This window comes from Rhinopithecus bieti, unplaced genomic scaffold (genome assembly GCF_001698545.2).
Source record: "Rhinopithecus bieti isolate Rb0 unplaced genomic scaffold, ASM169854v2 scaffold_39375, whole genome shotgun sequence".
Classification (NCBI taxonomy): domain Eukaryota; kingdom Metazoa; phylum Chordata; class Mammalia; order Primates; family Cercopithecidae; genus Rhinopithecus; species Rhinopithecus bieti.
The window spans coordinates 21,242-38,502 of NW_016816119.1; the positions used below are offsets into that span (position 1 = coordinate 21,242).

The window sequence follows — 17,261 nt, forward strand, 5'->3', positions numbered from 1 at the left end:
ATAAATGATGAATTGATGGGTGCTGACGAGTTGATGGGTGCAGCACACCAACATGGCATAAGTATACATATGTAACAAACCTGCACGTTATGCACATGTACCCTAGAACTTAAAGTATAATAAAAAAAAAAAAAATTAACATGTAAAATTCTATGTTAAATAAAAAATAAAAATAAAAAAAAAAAAAGACAGCTCAGCCCCAGAGGGAGGTGAGGGGAAAGTCTCTTGGGTAAAGTTCAACTGCCAAACTTCACCCTCATACAACAGGCCCAGTAAAACAGTGGGCCTTGATAATTTAATAAGCACATGGCTTTCCCTTCAGGTGCACTAAGACAGGGAAGCTAAAAGCAGACTCAGGACATGCCTGCAGCTGCAGAAAGATGCTTGGGGACAGACACACAACTCTCCCTCCCAGATAAGCACAACACACAGACACAGAAGCAGTCCAAGCCTTGATAAACTTTCCTGCCCTGAACCCTTAAAACCGTCTGTAAGAGTGAGCCTCTGACCTAACTCGGCCAGAAGGCATCTCTCAGGTTTGTTTTCTCTAAAATAAATCTGCCTTAACTGGCAAGACATCTTTCATGCGTCTCTCCTCTTTATTTAATTCTTACAAATACAATTGCTATTTATAGACTTCATCCAACAACAGTAAAATATACATTCTTTTCAGGCTCAATAATCACCAAGATATACCACACTGTGGACCATAAAATACCCTTTAACCAATTTAAAATAACAAATCTTGCCATATGCACTCTTAGACCACAATGAAATCAAAACTTAAAATGAGCAATAGACAGACAAGTGGAAAATCTCTAAATATAGTGAGATAAAAGAACACCTTCTAAATAATGAATGGATCAAAGAAGAAATCTCAAGAGAAATTAGTATTTTATTATTAGAGACAGGGTCTCACTGTCACCCAGGCTGGAGTGCAGTGGCATGATCAAAGCTAACTGCAGCCTTGAACGCCTGGGCTCAAGCAATCCTCTCACCTCAGCCTCACCAGTGACTGAAAATACAGGCACATGTCTCCCTGATAACTTTTTTAAATGTTCTTGTAGAGACAGGGTCTTGCTATAGGTACTCAAGCTGATCTCAAACTCCTAGCCTCAAGTAATCCTCCTGCCTTGGCCTCCCAAATCTCAGCCTCCCTGGCCGAGATTACAAGTGTGAGCCACCATGCTGGGCCTAACAAATATTTTCACTAAATAAAAATGAAAATAAAAACACAACGTATCAAAATGTGTAGAATACGGCAAAAGCACGGCTTAGAAGAAAATTTATGGCATCAAATGCATATATTAGAAAATAAGAATGATCTAAAATAAAGAAAAAATAAGCAGATTAAATCCAAAGTAAGAAGAAGAAAATAAATTATTGCAGAAATCAATGAAATTGAAAACAGAAAAATCAAGAGAATACTACCAACAACAAAGCTGGTTCTTTTAAAAGGCCAATAAAATTAAAAAGCCTATAGCCAGGTTAAGAAAAAAAATAGAAACTAATAATATCATAAATGAGGGCCAGGAGCGGTGGCTCAAGCCTGTAATCCCAGCACTTTGGGAGGCCGAGACGGGCGGATCACGCGGTCGGGAGATCGAGACCATCCTGGCGAACACGGTGAAACCCCGTCTCTACTAAAAATACATAAAACTAGCCGGGTGAGGTGGCGGGCGCCTGTAGTCCCAGCTACTCGGGAGGCTGAGGCAGGAGAATGGCGTGAACCCGGGAGGCGGAGCTTGCAGTGAGCTGAGATCGCGCCACTGCACTCCAGCCTGGGCGACAGAGCAAGACTCCATCTCAAAAAAATAATAATAATAATATCACAAATGAAAGTGGGGATGCCACCACACATCCCGTGGACGTTAAATGGATAAGGAAATACTCTGAACAACTCTGTGCATACATCTGATCATCCAGTTCAAATGGGCTGCTTCCTTGAAAGACACAATTTACTGAAACTCACACAAAAAGAAACACACAGGCCAGGCACGGTGGCTCACACCTGTAATCCTAGCACTTTGGGAGGCCGAGGTGGGTGGATCACGAGGTCAGGAGAATGGAGACCACGGTGAAATCCCGTCTCTACTAAAAATACAAAAAATTAGCCGGGCGTGGTGGTGGGCGCCTGTAGTCCCAGCTACTCAGGAGGCTGAGGCAGGAGAATGGCGTGAACCCAGGAAGTGGAGCTTGCAGTGAGCTGAGATCGCGCCACTGCACTCCAGTCTGGGCAACAGAGCAAGACTCCATCTCAAAAAAAAAAAAGAAGAAGAAGAAGAAACACACAATCCGAATAACCCATTTTTTAATAACTTTCAGAACAGAAAGTACCTGACCCAGATGTATTCACTGGTAAACTAACCAAATATTTCAAGAAGAAATTATACCCATTCCTCACAATCTATTTCAGAGGATAGAAGCTGTTGAAATACTTCCTAGTTCATTCTGTGAGGCCAGCATTATTCCAACGACATTTCAAAACAGAAAACCACAGACCATGATCTCTCATAAAATACATATAAAATCCTCAAAACATTGGCACATCAAATCCAACAATATATAGAAAGAATCATACACCATCACCAAGTGAGATTTATTCTGGGGATACCAGGCTGGTTCAACATTTGAACATCCATTAATGTAATTCATTATATCAAGAGGCTGAAAAGGAAAAATCACATGATCCGGTGCAGAAAAAGCAGTTGACAAAATCCAGCATTCATTCATGATAAACACTCTCAATAAGCTAAGAGGGGAACTTCCTGAAATTCATAAAGAATATCTACACAAAACTACAGTGAACATAATACTTAATAATCAGACCCTCAAAGCTTTTCCACAATATCAGGAGGAAGAAAAAGATCTACTTTCTCATCACCCCTTTCAATATCATACTGAAAATACTAGCGAATGCCATCAGGCAAGAAAATATAATTAAAGGCATACAGATTGGGAAGGAATAAATAAAACTTGATTCACAGACAACAGGATTGTCTACGCAGAAAATCTAAAAAAAAAAAAAGAAAAGACAAGAAAAGAAAAAAGACCAAACCAAAAAAAAAACCCTCCTGGAACTGAAAAGCAAGATTACAGAACACAAGGTTAAAGGAGAAAGTTAATTGCTTTCCAATGCACCAGCAACAACCAAGTGCAATTTGCTATGAAAAACAGAGTGCTACTTATATTTAGCACCCAAAAGATGAAATACTTATGTATAAATTTAGCAAATGTAACAAGATCTATATGAGGAATAGCATAAAACCTTAATACACAAAATACAAGTAAACCTGATTCTAAAGTTCACATGGAGAAGCAAAAGACCAAGAATAGTCAATTACTGAAGAACAAAGTTGGAAGACTAACACTACCTAACTTTAAGCCTTATTATATAGATTCATTGTAGGCAAACATAACAATGGAACAGAATAAAGAGCCCAGAAATACACCCACATAAATACAGTAAACTGATACAATAAAGCAGAGTTGCTGTTTTCAACAAATGGTGTGGGGACAACTAGAAATCCACATTTAAAAAAACAAAAAACTGAATCTAGACATAGATCTTATGCCCATCACAAAAATTAACTCAAAATGGATCATAGACTTCAATGTAAAATGCAAAAGTAAAAAAACTGTAGAAAATAACAAAGGAAAAAACCTAGATGATCCTGGGAAAGGTAATGACTTTTTAGATATAACACCAATGTCAAGATCCACTTTAAAATGATTCATAAACAAGACTTCATTAAAACTGAAAACTTCTGTTCTGCAAAAGCCAATGTCACAAAAATGAGAAGAAAAGCCACAGACTGGGAGAAAATATCTGCAAAAGACGTATCTTGGTAAACAGACTGTTACACAAAACATTCCAAAAACACTGAAACCTCTACAGTAAGAAAACCACTAAATAAAACAGACCAAAGACCTTAACAGATACCTCACCAATGATGAGAAACATACAGGAAATAAACACATAAAAGAATGCAGTATATTGTGTAACATTAGGGTAACATATTAAAACAACGAGATACCAAGATACTGCTACATATCTAGTAGAATGGCCAAAATTTGGAGCACTGACAACAACTGACAGTGAGAATGTGGAGCAACAGGAACTCTCTTTCAGAGTGTGGAAATGCAAAATAGTATAGTCACTCAGTTGGAGGACAATTTGGTTGTTCTTACAAAAGTAAACACATTCTTACCATATGATCCAGCAACTGCACCTCTTGGTATTTACCCAAAGGAGGTGAAAATAAATGCTAGCATAAAAACCTGTAAACAGGGATTTATAGCAGCTTTATTCAAAATAGCTAAAATCTGGAAGCAACCAAGATGCCCTTCAGTAAGTGAATGGATAAACTATGGTACACACAATGGAACATAATTCAGCACTAAAAACAAATGGGCTATCTTGTCCTCAAAAGATAAGGAGGAACCTTAAATGCATATTACTAAGTAAAAGAAGCCAGTCTGAAAAGGCTACTTACTATATAACTGCAACTATGTAACATTCTGCAAAATGATGGAGATGGTTTGCAAGGTTAGGGACGATAAATAATAAACAGGAAGAGCAGGGATGGCTTTTAGAACAAAGAAAGTGTCCTGTGGGGTACTGTAAGGCTGGATACATGTCATTAAACATTTACTCAAACCCATAGCATGTAAAACCACAAGAGTAAACCCTAATGTAAACTATGGCCTTTGGACAACTATGATGTCTCAGTGTAGGTTCCTCATTTTAACAAATGTACTACTATGGTGGGGGCAGGTGTTGAAAAGGGCGAAGGCTACATACATATGTGGATCAGGGTATATGGGAAATCTACGTACTTCCTAATTCTGCTGTGAAATTAAAACTGCCTTAACAGAGTATATTTATTTTCAAAAAGAATCTAACCATCTAAAAATATTTTCAATAACAAAATTAAACCAATATTAAAAACCACTTCCCCATTTGTAATAAGAACTCTCAATGATAATGAATGCATAAAGAAAATGTGGTCTATACACGCAATGAAATATTACTCAGCCTTAAAAAGGAAGAAAATCTTGCCATTTGCAAAAACATGCACATGCCAGAAAGATATTGTGCTAAGTGAAGAAATAAGCCAAACAGGAACAAAGTATTACATAATCCCATCTGGATGTATGCAATAGTCTGGATGTATGTATTCCCCTCAAATTCCTATGCTGAAATCTAATCACCAAGGTGACAGTACTGTAAGGTGAGGCCTCCAGGGAGGGACGAGGTGAGGGCTCTTCCCTCTTGAATGGGCTGGGAGTGCATTCATTCTCCATCACTCTTTTGCCTCCACCATGTAAGGATACAGGAAGGAGTCTCTCATCAGGCACCAGATGACAGTGCCTTGATCTTGGACTTCCGAGTCTCCAGAACTGTTAAGAATAAATTTCTGTTCTTTATTAATTACCAAGTCTGAAGTATTTTGTTGTTCCAGCACAAATGAAGCTATATTTTCTGTACAGCCTGTGGAACTCCATGTACATAAAAATGTGAAACAGTTAAACTTACAAAAACATAGAGCTGAATCGTCGTTGCCAAGGGCTGAGGGGGAAGGGTAACTGGGGAGGTATTGGTCACAGGGTATAAGTCTTAGTTATGCAATGAGTAAGTTCTAAATATCAAATCTACAGACCAATGTATGTAGTTAATACTGAATTGCATACTTAAAAATTTGTTAAGAGGATGGTATGGTTTCGATTTGTTTACTTGTCCAAAGCTCATGTCAAATTGTAAGCCTCAAGGCTGGAGGTGGGGCCTGGTGGGAGGTGACTGGATCAGGGGGCAGACTTGCCCCTTGCTGTTCTTGTGATAGTAAATTCTCATGAGATCTGGTTGTTAAAAGTGTACAGCACCTCCCCCTTCAACACCCATTTCCTCCTGCTCCAGACACAGAGGACGTGCCTGCTTCCCCTTCATCCTACACCATGACTGTAAGTCTCCTGAGGCCTCCCCAGCCACGCTTCCTGTACAGCCTGTGGAACTGTCAGCCAATTAAACCTCTTCGCTTTATAAATTACCCAGTTCCAGGTAGTTTTTTATAGCAATGGGAGAACGGACTTATACAGAGAATGTATCTTATGTCAAATGGTTGTATCCCAAAAGGGGCGGGGAAGGGGGAGGAAGAAACTCGTGGAGGCAAAGGTTGTTTATCGCACTGTTTGTGGTGATGGTTCCATGGGTGAATACTTTACAGGTAAGTATATTTTGCACATGGGAGGAATGTAAATAATTTGTAGCCAGAGGGAAAACTGGTTTACTAAAGACTGCTACAGATTCTCACTATTCCTCTTATTCAAAGGTAGAAGCTAATTACTCTCTAATCTAATACCATATGTAAAGGAAGAGAGAAGGATGTAACTTTTATTTTGGATTTGTTAAGCTTGAGGTGCCGTTCAGATAGCTACAAAGAATCATTCAATGGAGAGCTGAACCTGTGGCCTAGAGCAGCGATCCCCAACCTTTTTGGCACCAGGTTTTGTGAAAGACAATTTTTCCATATACCAGGGTGTGACCCCTCACATGGTTTTGGGATGAAACGGTTCATCAGGCATTAGATTCTCATAAGAAGCAGGGAACCTAGATCCCTCACATGCATAGTTCACATTAGGGTTCATGCTCCTATGAGAATTTAATGCTGTCATTCATCTGACAGGAGGCAGAGCACAGGCAGTAATGCTTGCTTGCCTGCCACTCACCTGCTGTGCAGCCCAGTTCCTCACAGGTCACAGACTGGTACCAGTTCATGGCCTGGGGGTTGGGGATCCCTGGTCTAAAGGCTGGAGAAGTCCAAGCTGGAGAGAAACACAACTGCTACACCAGAGAGCAGAACTGGTAAAACAAACAAACAAACAACAACAACAAAAGAACTGCACAGTGGGATGGATGGGGAATTGGATCAAACAACTGGACAAGCTATGTAAAGGAGAAGGAGAATAATTCAGGAAAAAAAAGACAAGCAGCATCAGTGAGGTCATGATAGAAACCAACACAGAAGAATTTCCAAGAGAAAAATCATGACCGATAATTTGAAATGCAAGAGTCCCCCCTTATCCACGGGGGATACACTGCAGGTCCCCTAGCAGATCCCTGAAACTGTATAGTACCAAACCTTATATACACTATGGTTTTTCCTATACATACATACCCTTGACAGTTTAATTTATAAATTAGGCGCCGTATGATACTAACAACAATAAAATGGAACAATTGTAACAATATACTATACTAAAACTTATAGGAATGTGGTCTCTCAAAATATCTTATTCTACTGCATTCAACATATTCAAAATATCAAAATATTTAAGATATTCAAAATATCTTATTGCCTTTTCTGTCTGCGGTTGACTGTGGGTAACTGAAACCACAGAGAGCGAAACTGTGGATAAGGGGGATTACTGTATGGCACAAGATTCAAGTAAGGCAGACTAGAGAATAGCCAATGGATTTGCATATAATTTAGGTTAATGGTGAGCATCAGAATAAACGAATTAAGACTACACTGAATGAAAGCGCAAGTGAGCAGTGGAAATATTTGTCAGAAAATACAATTGTGAACAATCTGCTACAAATTCTCCATGTACAGATGAATTGACAGAAACATATGGGGGGTTAGTTAAGGACCTGTGGTCAACTCAATCCTCCAGATGTTCTAGGTTTTAGCCATGAATCTAGTAGGACCTTCCAAAAGCTGTCTGAGATCACACTGTTTCAGCAACTCCAGAAAAACCTCATTACGGGAGTTGCACTTTAGCACTAAGTGACTATTTCTACTGCAAAATGCTAATAGTGTTTATTTCCAGGTTGGTAGTAAAAAAACTTTTCACTACATCATCTCTGTGACCAATGCAGTCAATGTTCCAGACTTTAGTGATAGCAAGTCTTCCCGACCCATGAGAATGTAGCACGTACTTTCCAGGTTCCATTCCAATCACGTAACAAATGTGACTGCCTTTTTGTTGCAGCATCAGAAAGACCAGAGATATATCTGTACTCAAGTTCCATGGCTTATAACCTGCATATGTCTACAAGCCAGCATTATTTTATTTATGTGCATTTCCTTTAACCTGAATTTTACTTATTTCTATTTTTTTCATTTTAATCCATGGACTCCATAAAGGCAAACAATGCCATGTAAAACAAAGTGAGGAATATATAAACAAATAACTCACCAGAGATTTATTCTTTGTTTGTTGATTGTGGAAACGCACAGAGCACTCTGGAAGCACAGCTGGGAGAACAGTCGAATGGAGTGGGTTAAGGAGAGAACTGGTGTGGCTTGGTCCTAGATTCTCCTGCCCAAAATGCTCTACACAATAGCTGGAAAAGACTAAAACAACAACAAAACCTCCCTGTGACAGAATAGTCATTCATGCCTCAATAAGGGACAACAAATATCCCACTGAAGATGTACCCACAAGTACATTAACTAGTGGAGATACATACAATTTATTTTTGGATTAATGAAAACATGTATTACCTACTGATTTAGGAACAATTAATTTGTCCAAAGAAACAATGTAATAATTTAAACCAAAGAAATATACACTTAGTCTTCAATGAAATTAATATTGTAGAAATATAATTCAGCCACATTAACAATTTCACTACTAATATGGAGATTCTACACGATTCCATATAGGTGTTTCCACTAGAACACATCTTGCTTTTTATACCTTTGCATCATTGAAAGGATGTCATCTTTTACAATACTACGCTCATTGAAAGGCTGCTATCTCTTTATATACCGCTACGCATCCACTGGAAAGATGCATCTTGCAACCCAACATTTTTTGCCCACAATTATATAGGGGGAAAAATGTACATATTGTATATTTCTTGGGATATACTGTTTTAGTAATGTTTCCTAATGACATGTCTCCCTGCATCTCAGACCTCATAGAGTATGCTCTGATAACGAACAGGGCTCTGCCATTTGACTTGCTTTTGCCAATGGGACATAGAAAATATGATGAAAATATAGGCTGGAAAAGTACTTGCCCACTGGTGCTTGCCTTCTTGGACAAGGGTTAGCATGAACCACCAGACATGTGAGTGAAGGCACCAGATGACTAATGCCTCATTTGTGATCCAGACAACATTAGCAAAGGAAATGCCCAGGTGAACACATGCCAAAATGTGAATCAACAGAACTTCTATCAAATAAAACAGTCACTTCTTTTTAAGCCAGTGAGTTTCGTTGGTTCTTTAGACAGAAAATAGTAACTGAACTAAGCCACCAGAACTCAATGTTTTTAAGAAAATCATGTGAAGGAGATAATGTGAAATTACTTTTCAAGTACAATCACTAGAACATCACAACCTCATGTAGAAGTTTTGCAAATCACAATGCCAACTTGATGGAAATCAGTGAGACTGCTGGTGCTAAGAGACCATGTGAATCGTAAAAAGCAACTCTTTGCATATCTTCACATCATAAAAATGTCTGTTGACTTTAAAAAAACATAATACACAAAAAGGATCTCTTATAAGTAAGCATCATACTGTATTTTACTTACATTTTAAGACACTGGTTTGGAACAGAAGCGAGACACGGTCTAATCTTCCCTTTATAAATATGTAAAATATGCTATTATCTTCCTACAGAATTTATGATTTCCAAGAACAGATTACTGACACTAAGTGGGAAACACTTGTGTTATTTGCTCTTGAGGTCACATAATTCACAGAAGAGTTGGGGATAACAAGGAACAGAGATGGTTAACGGAATGTTTCTGCTTGGTTGGTTGGTTGGTCGGTTTTGAGACAGAGTCTCATTCTCTCACCCAGGCTGGAGTGCGGTGGCACAACCACAGCTCACTGTAGCTTCGCCCTCCTTGGCTCAGGTGATCTTCCCACCTCAGCCCCCCAGGTAGTTGGGGCCACAAGTGCATGCCACCACAACCAGCTAATTTTTTTTTTTTTTTTCTTGTAAACACATAGGGTATCCCTATGCGGCCAAGGCTAGTCTCAAACTCCTGTGCACAAGCGATCCTCCTGTCTTGGCCTCCCAAAGTGCTATGATTACAGCTGTGAGACACTACGCCCGGCAAGGGAAAGTACTTTATTATTATTTTTTACAGTGGGAGGGGTGGGCAGGCACGGAGGGGCTAAGAAAGTACTTTAAAGCAATGTTTGTTCTTAGTTGACTTCAGTGTCAACAAAAATCTAAAAAAAAAAAGAAAAAAAAAACTTTTGACTTAATTGGGGCAAAATGAATAACACTAGCCAAAAAGTCAGGAAGCATAACATCTGCATATCATGTGACGCCGGCAAGTCACAGCTCCTCAAAGTCAAATTTTTTTCATCTTTCTCATAAGGTGCAAATAGTTTGGCAAAGCCTTACCGAACTGCCAGGAAGAGCTACCAGGATAGCAGGAGCTTCGGCATATCACTGGACACTAAATTTCGTGACTGCACGCTAAATTTCGTGACAGGCTTTTTTTTTTTTTTTTTTTTTTTGAGAGACAGAGTCTCGCTCTGTTGCCCACGCTACAGCAGGGTGGTACAACCTCAGCTCACTGGAACCTCCACCTCCCGGGTTCAAGTGATTCTCTTGCCTCAGTTTCCCAAGTAGCTGGGACTATACAGGTGTGCGCCACCACGCCCAGCTAATTTTTGTATTTTTTAGTAGAGACAAGGTTTCACAAAATGTTGGCCAGGCTGGTGTCGAACTCCTGACTTTAGGTGATCCTCCCGCCTTGACTTAAGACTACTTTTAAGAAAGTTCAACCACTGGAAACAATGAGAAAAGATTGAAGGAATTAAAGTGTCTTTACAGAGTACTCCAGACAAATCCTCTCAGGTATAACAGGTTATTTTTCCACCCAGGACAACACTATTAAGTCCCCTCCAGTAAGTAACATCTCTTTGGCCCTTGCCTGTCACCCGCAGCCAAACTCCCCTCTTCCTTCTGAATGTTGGTCCAAACCTTCCGCTACCACCCAGTATTTGAGAGCTACTGGATAAGGTATTATCAACCAAATCTGGACCACTCTGGGGAGTGGGAAAATAATTGCTTGGGTCATACAAACTGTAATCTTCGCCTGTGACACTTCCTCTGCTTTGAAGCACCAGTGAGAGGGTTAGTCCACAGAGGTGTTCTTTTAGGCGGCATTCCTAAAAGGCGCCCTCCTCCAAACTTTGTAACACCTACTTTATTATAAAGAAAACAGGACCATCATCTGGCACCCCCAACTTCCGTAGAAACCAGATCTTGTATAAACTCCTATAAACTAAAGCGGGGATGGGATGCGTAAGAAGGGGACACAAGCAGAATCTTCACTTGCTGAAAAGACACCGGGAAACCCCACTAATACACTCGCCAGGGAGTAGGACGGTGTGCACGCGCTTCATACTCCTCATCTGGGAATGAGGTGCCTCTTCCTACAACTGTCCGTATGCCGACCTTATAAGGGGGTGCACGGAATGCCGCACAAGGTCCATGCGGTGCCGGAGCGCAGCCTCCCCGCAGACCTCCCAGGTAGGGGCGGCCTGCAGATCCCGTCCCCGCGCCACCGGCTTCGCCCACCCGCTCCGGCGCCTCTGGAACTCGCTTCAGTGCAGGGATCCCACGCCCGCCCTCCCAGCAGCGCCGCCCTTCCAGCCCCAGCGCTAGTCCGCCGCCCGCACCTGCGCGTCAGGCCCCGCCCCCCGAGATGTGCCCACGCCTCTGCTCCCACCAAATGTGGCACGTCGGCCCCGCCTCCCTATGGTGCCTCCAAGCCCGCTGTCTCCTGTTTCATCCTACCACCAACCTGCAGGGATGAACACCCCAACCCCAGAGCTTCCAGAACAGCCTCCTAACGGCAGCAGGAGCCGGGTTTCTGTGGCGGAAGACGGTGGAGTAGGCGCGGCGGCGCATGCGCAAAGGCCATCCGGAAGAGCCCTTCCCACCGTCCAGTGCTGGTGACGTCATTGGAAGCCGCGACGGCATTTCCCACGAGCCACTGCGGTACTGAGGCGGGAAATTCTGTTCCAAGCCGGAGCCGAGGACGGATCGGGGTTGGCGTCTCCCCGCCTGACAGACGTGGAATCTGGTTAGTAAATCCTGGTTTGACAACCAGGCACATTGTGGGAATATTGGGAAAATTCGAATGCGGCCAACTAGTCAATTATATTAGCAAGTAATCTTACTTCTTTTTTACTTCTAAGTGTTGCTGTTACAGAAAAAACTTTTTTTTTTTTAACGGATTCTCCCTCCGTCTCCCAGGCTGGAGGGCAGTGGCGGGATCTCAGCTCACTGCAGCCTCCACCTCCCGGGTTCACGCGATCCTCCTGCCTCAGCCTCCAGAGGAGCTGGGACTACAGGCGCGCGCCACCACGCCCGGCTAATTTTTGTGTTTTTAATCGAGATGGGGTTTCCCCATGTTGCCCAGGGTGGTGTCGAATTCGTGGCCTCAAGTGATCTGCCCACCTTGGCCTTCAAAAGTGCTGGTGTTGCGGGAAATAGAGGACTAGAGAGACTAGGCAGACCAATATGGAGAACAGGAGGATTGTTTATTTGAGGGTATGCACTGGATTCGTGGATTCATATCTAAAAAGCTGAGCATTGAACAAAGACGGAGCGGGGCTTTTATGAGCAAACTCACAGAAGCAAAACAAAAGCTGTTAATCATACAGCGACCGGTCACGTGATCTATAGGGTAACTGTTGACTTGGTGTAACTTGTGGCCTTGCGTAGCCGGTGGCCTTGTAGCTGCCTCGAAAGAAAAATAAGAACCGGCTAAATACAGACATTTGTAAATCATCATGCTTAAGAAGCCAGGGAAAGCAGTAACAGTAAAGGAATTTGTCTTTCTCTCTTTTGTTTTCTTTTAACTTTGCTCTGGAAGTGGGGGTTGTCTGGAGCCTATTCCTTTGGCCTTGGCTTCTCAAACAGTGTTAGCTTATAACTGTCTTTGAAGTGAGCTTACTAGGCAGAGGAAAACTTGTTCTTTTCTTTTTAACCTTTGCCTTGCCTGTGACCTTTCTTGGAGTGAATGAATGCATATTTCTTTTTAAATTCGTGCCTCAGTTTCCTCCTTTTGATGCCTTTTATAAAAGAAGTTTAATAGAAGGCATCACTATTACTTAATTCTGCCTGAAGAGACAAGTTTTCTTCTTTAGGCACAGGCTGATATTTACACAGATCCATTAGCTGAGTGGTAGTTTGCTTAGCTGCTGTTGCCTCTATAGTTGACTGAATGCTTCTAACAAGGAGGGGTAAGAGGCAAGGGAGTACTGGGCAAACTCTTAGTATGTCCAGGACTATTCTTATTAAAGTCTTGAATCCACTGAAGAAGGAAAACCAGCCTCCAAAGAGGGAATCTGGAGACTGCCTTTTCCAAGTTTGGACTGGAACATGGGGTAATTTTCTCATTCTTGCAGTTATTTCTATAACTGCCTTTCCATTGTCATCAGTTTCCAGGAAGCAATTTGTTAGACTGAACTTTCCACATACTCCTCCTTCCTGGGCTGGGAGGTAGTCTAAACCTAATCTGTTCTGATAAATAGCATTCTTCATTTTTGTGGCTTGCTGGGCCAGTAAATCTAATGCATTTGCTGTTTCATTAGTGATCATTTCAAGTACTGCCTGCAACCTTATGATGCAGCTAAGCATGTAAATAGGAGTGCAGTATCCTCATGACCTATCTTGTGCCTACGTAGCTGGTCTATAGTATTGAATTATTCTTTCAGGGGGCCAATCTGTGTCTTTCTAATCTCCTATTTCTGTATCTCTTTTTATATCTGCATCTCTTTTGCTTCTTCTAACTTCATCATAGACGGGATACCTTAAAGTTTCTCCCTGTTGCAGTGGGAGTAGGAAGAAACATGGTCTAACTGTTTCAAACACACAGGACTTTGTCCATTTACCTGGCAACTGTCGATAAGCCTGTGGCTTACAGATCCAATAAAGACCAGGGGGTGCTTGCCAAGCATTTGGAGCTTCAAGCTGATACCAGATGTGGTTTAGAGGAGAGAAACCGGAGAACGTATTTGGATGAGGTGCTTTGGAGTCATCTCTGCCTCGCCACAAAGTTTTCTTTAGTGTTTCATTATAATATTGCTGTCCTAAGCAGGTTAGTTCTCCTACTGCCTCAGCGAGCAACACAGTATCTCTTGATAATAGAAGTTTTTAAGAGCCAGACACTTGAACTTGTGGGCATCAGTTCTGGGGAAGAGTCAATTAGAGTTAAATTATCTTGTGACATTAACTCTTTTGCTTCCTGAGGCCATTGGTCTCCTATGTTAGTCTTTCTAAAAGCATAACATGAAACGCCTGGGCTGCCAGCAGTGTTTTCAGCCACCTGAGCAAACAGGTTTTCAGCTAAAGGAGTAGGCTCTGGTAACTTCTGGTCTACTTGCTTATAGAATGATTTAAGAGTTGCTGGGCTGGCTGGGTCTGGGGTCTTTTTTTGATAACATGTATGTAGGTTGCTGAGTGTGTGTGCATACAGACATGTATGGGGTGACCTGCAGTCTACATGGGTATGTCTGGCTTTAGAATGGTGACATTTACAGGATTACAGGGTTTTGCTTCACAATCTGGTTTCACTGGCATTTTGGTAAGCATAATTGGCCTTTGTTGTGTGCCAGGGTGCTACGATATGCAATGCCAACAGTCTTTTTCTGGGGTCCTAGGGGAACAAGGTGGAGTTATTCTTGGCATGCATACATATTTGTTGTCATTTCTACATCTTTCTACAGGTAAGTTACCACAGACAGGGGAGTCTTGGTCTGCTGCCTGACAAGCATCAAAATACAGAGAAATAGGCCCTTGATAAACGGGAGGGACCCTGGTTTGGTTTAAGAGGGGACCTTCCTTTGACCTCTTAAGATGAGTCTCTTGGCAATATTTCTTCAGTAACTGCTTGAGTGTCTGGTTCATGCGTTCTACTTTTCTTGAACTTTGCGGCCGATAGGCTTCTTGTTATGTTTCATGTTGTTTGTAGAAAGACTAACATAGGAGACCAATGGCCTTAGGAAGCAACTTCTATTTTATTTGTTAAATCTTGCACTATTTCAGCTACAAATGCCGGCCTATTGTCTGACTTTAAAGTTAGAAGCTGTCTAAACCTGGGGATAATGTCTTTTAACAGTACTTTAGTCACTTCTTGTGCTTTTTCTGTCCTGGTGGGGAAAGCCTCAACCTATCCTGAAAAAAGTGCAAATAAACACTAGCATATACTGATAGCCTCTGGCACAGGGCATTTTGGTAAAGTCTATAACCAAGTTTTCACAAGGCATGAAGGCATGGCTCCTTCTCCTGTTCAGTTTCTTAGAGGAGGGGTTCTTTTTTCTCTCTCTCTCTTTTTTTTTGGTAACTTCACATAATGGCTTAGCCATCAGTGAGAAATTTATAATCTAGATACAGGAGAATCTTGCTGCTTTCAACCTCTAATGTGACAATGGGCTCTTGGAGGCCTCATGAGAAGGAGCGCGGTCTGTCTTAGTCCTCCCATCTTTCAGCTCCTGCGAGCCTGATCAGATCAGTGTCTGGTTCCTCTAGCGTGCGGCAGCCTTTGGCCAATGGCCTTTTTGTCTCATGGCCTTGGCCATTTCGTTCATTGCCTTCTGGACATTCATCTTTTCTAGTGACCTTTCTTTTTGCATCTCGTACACTGATCCTTCTCTAGCCTTGGTCAGCTTTCAAATCCTTGTCTAACTCGACTTCTTCTACGTCCACGTCTGCGTCCACGTCATCTTACACTGCTAATCTCTTTTTCTATAAAAGCTGCTGCCAACAGATCTTAAGCCTCCAGTCTGCTTCTTTCTTTGCCTCCTGGTCACGGTTATCATACACTTTGGAGGCTACTTCTGTAAGCTGAGTGGCATTCATACCTGCAAAACTTTATAACTTCCTCTTCTTCTTCTTCTTTTTTTTTTTAGACGGAGTCTCGCTCTGTCACCCAGGCTGGAGTTCAGTGGCACAATCTTGGCTCACTGTAACCTCCGCCTCCTGGGTTCAAGCAATTCTCTGCCTCAGCCTCCCAAGTAGCTGGGATTATAGGCGCCCACCACCACACCCGGCTAAATTTTGTATTTTTAGTAGAGACGGGATTTCACCATCTTGGCCAGGCTGATCTCGAGCTACTGACCTCATGATCCACCCGGCTCGGCCTCCCAAAGTGCTGGGATTACAGGCGTGAGCCACCGCACCCGGCCAAAACTTTCTAACTTCTGAAGCTTTCGTTTGATTTCACCTTGGGCCTGTCCTACAAATGATGTATTCACTATACGCTGATTTTCAGTGGCCTCAGGGTCAAACGGGGTGAAAGCCAGTATACCTCACAGAATCTTTCATAAAACTGGCTAGGGCTCTCATCACTTCCTTGAAGCACTTCTGAAATCTTTATATTAATGGCTTTCTTTCCACCATCTCAGCCTTTGCAGAGGTGCCTCTTAGTACCTCTGCAAACGCTGAAGCTGAGTTGCATCCTCTGGGTTCTAGTTAGGATCTTGGTCTGGGAACTGACCTTGAGTGTATGCCTGGGCATGCACTGTGTCGGCTGATGCATGGGCTGCTAGCCAGCGGGGAGCTGCCTGGGTTACTCTCCTGCGCTCCTCAGTGTTAAATGACGTGAGGAGGAGCTTCTGGCAGTCTGGCCAGGCTGGATTGTGTGTCAGAAAGATGGATGCATCAGATCTGTAAGAGCTGGAGGCTTCTCCGTGTAGGAGGGAGTGTGGTGTTTCCGGTTTAAAAGGTCAGTGGTTGAAAAGGGCTGACTGATGGAAGTCCATTGCCTTCTTTGGACTTGGCCTTGGTCATCATAATAAATGGGTCCTCGCGTCTCCTAGAGAGGCATTTGCAGAGCTTGAGCACCGCCAGATCTGAGACAGCCTGCTTGACTATCTTGACTTCCTTCCCTGGCCTCTCAAGGCTCTGATCCTCCCCTTCGGGGTGAAACTTGGAGAATGCTGGCTCTTGAGTCTGGCTCCTGGGGGGCTGTTGGACTGGGTAAAGGGGGTTAGGCTGGGACATATGGAGGAAGAATCTCTGTTCTTTCTGGCCACTTCTGCAAAACTGACTTTTCTTGTTCTCTGGGACTTCTTTAACTCTGTGTCTGCCAGTGAAACTGCTCTTACTTTCACTCTTGGCTGGGCTCAGGCTACACATGTTTTGCAATAAGCTGCTAAACAGGGCTGGATCCAGGCCGGTCTTGTCTGTGCTATACTTAACTATGAAACGATATAAGGAAATTGATCTGGATGCCTCGGCTGTCCTCTGACTCTTTTTTTTTTTTTTTTTTTT

At 42.3% G+C, this 17,261-nt stretch overlaps 1 protein-coding gene across 1 annotated transcript in view; it reads right to left on the bottom strand.

Annotated features, from left to right (window-relative positions):
• LOC108516783 (zinc finger protein 717-like) overlaps nucleotides 1-12,099 on the bottom strand; it is a 21,868-nt gene extending 9,769 nt beyond the window's left edge. The window contains exons 1-3 of the mRNA XM_017854411.1: nucleotides 12,053-12,099; nucleotides 11,785-11,915; nucleotides 8,200-8,258 (exon numbers count right to left, since the gene is read on the bottom strand). Of these exons, the coding sequence (XP_017709900.1) occupies nucleotides 8,200-8,258; nucleotides 11,785-11,915; nucleotides 12,053-12,099 (237 nt within the window). The remainder of the gene's footprint in view (nucleotides 1-8,199; nucleotides 8,259-11,784; nucleotides 11,916-12,052) is intronic.
• Nucleotides 12,100-17,261: the final 5,162 nt, after the last annotated feature.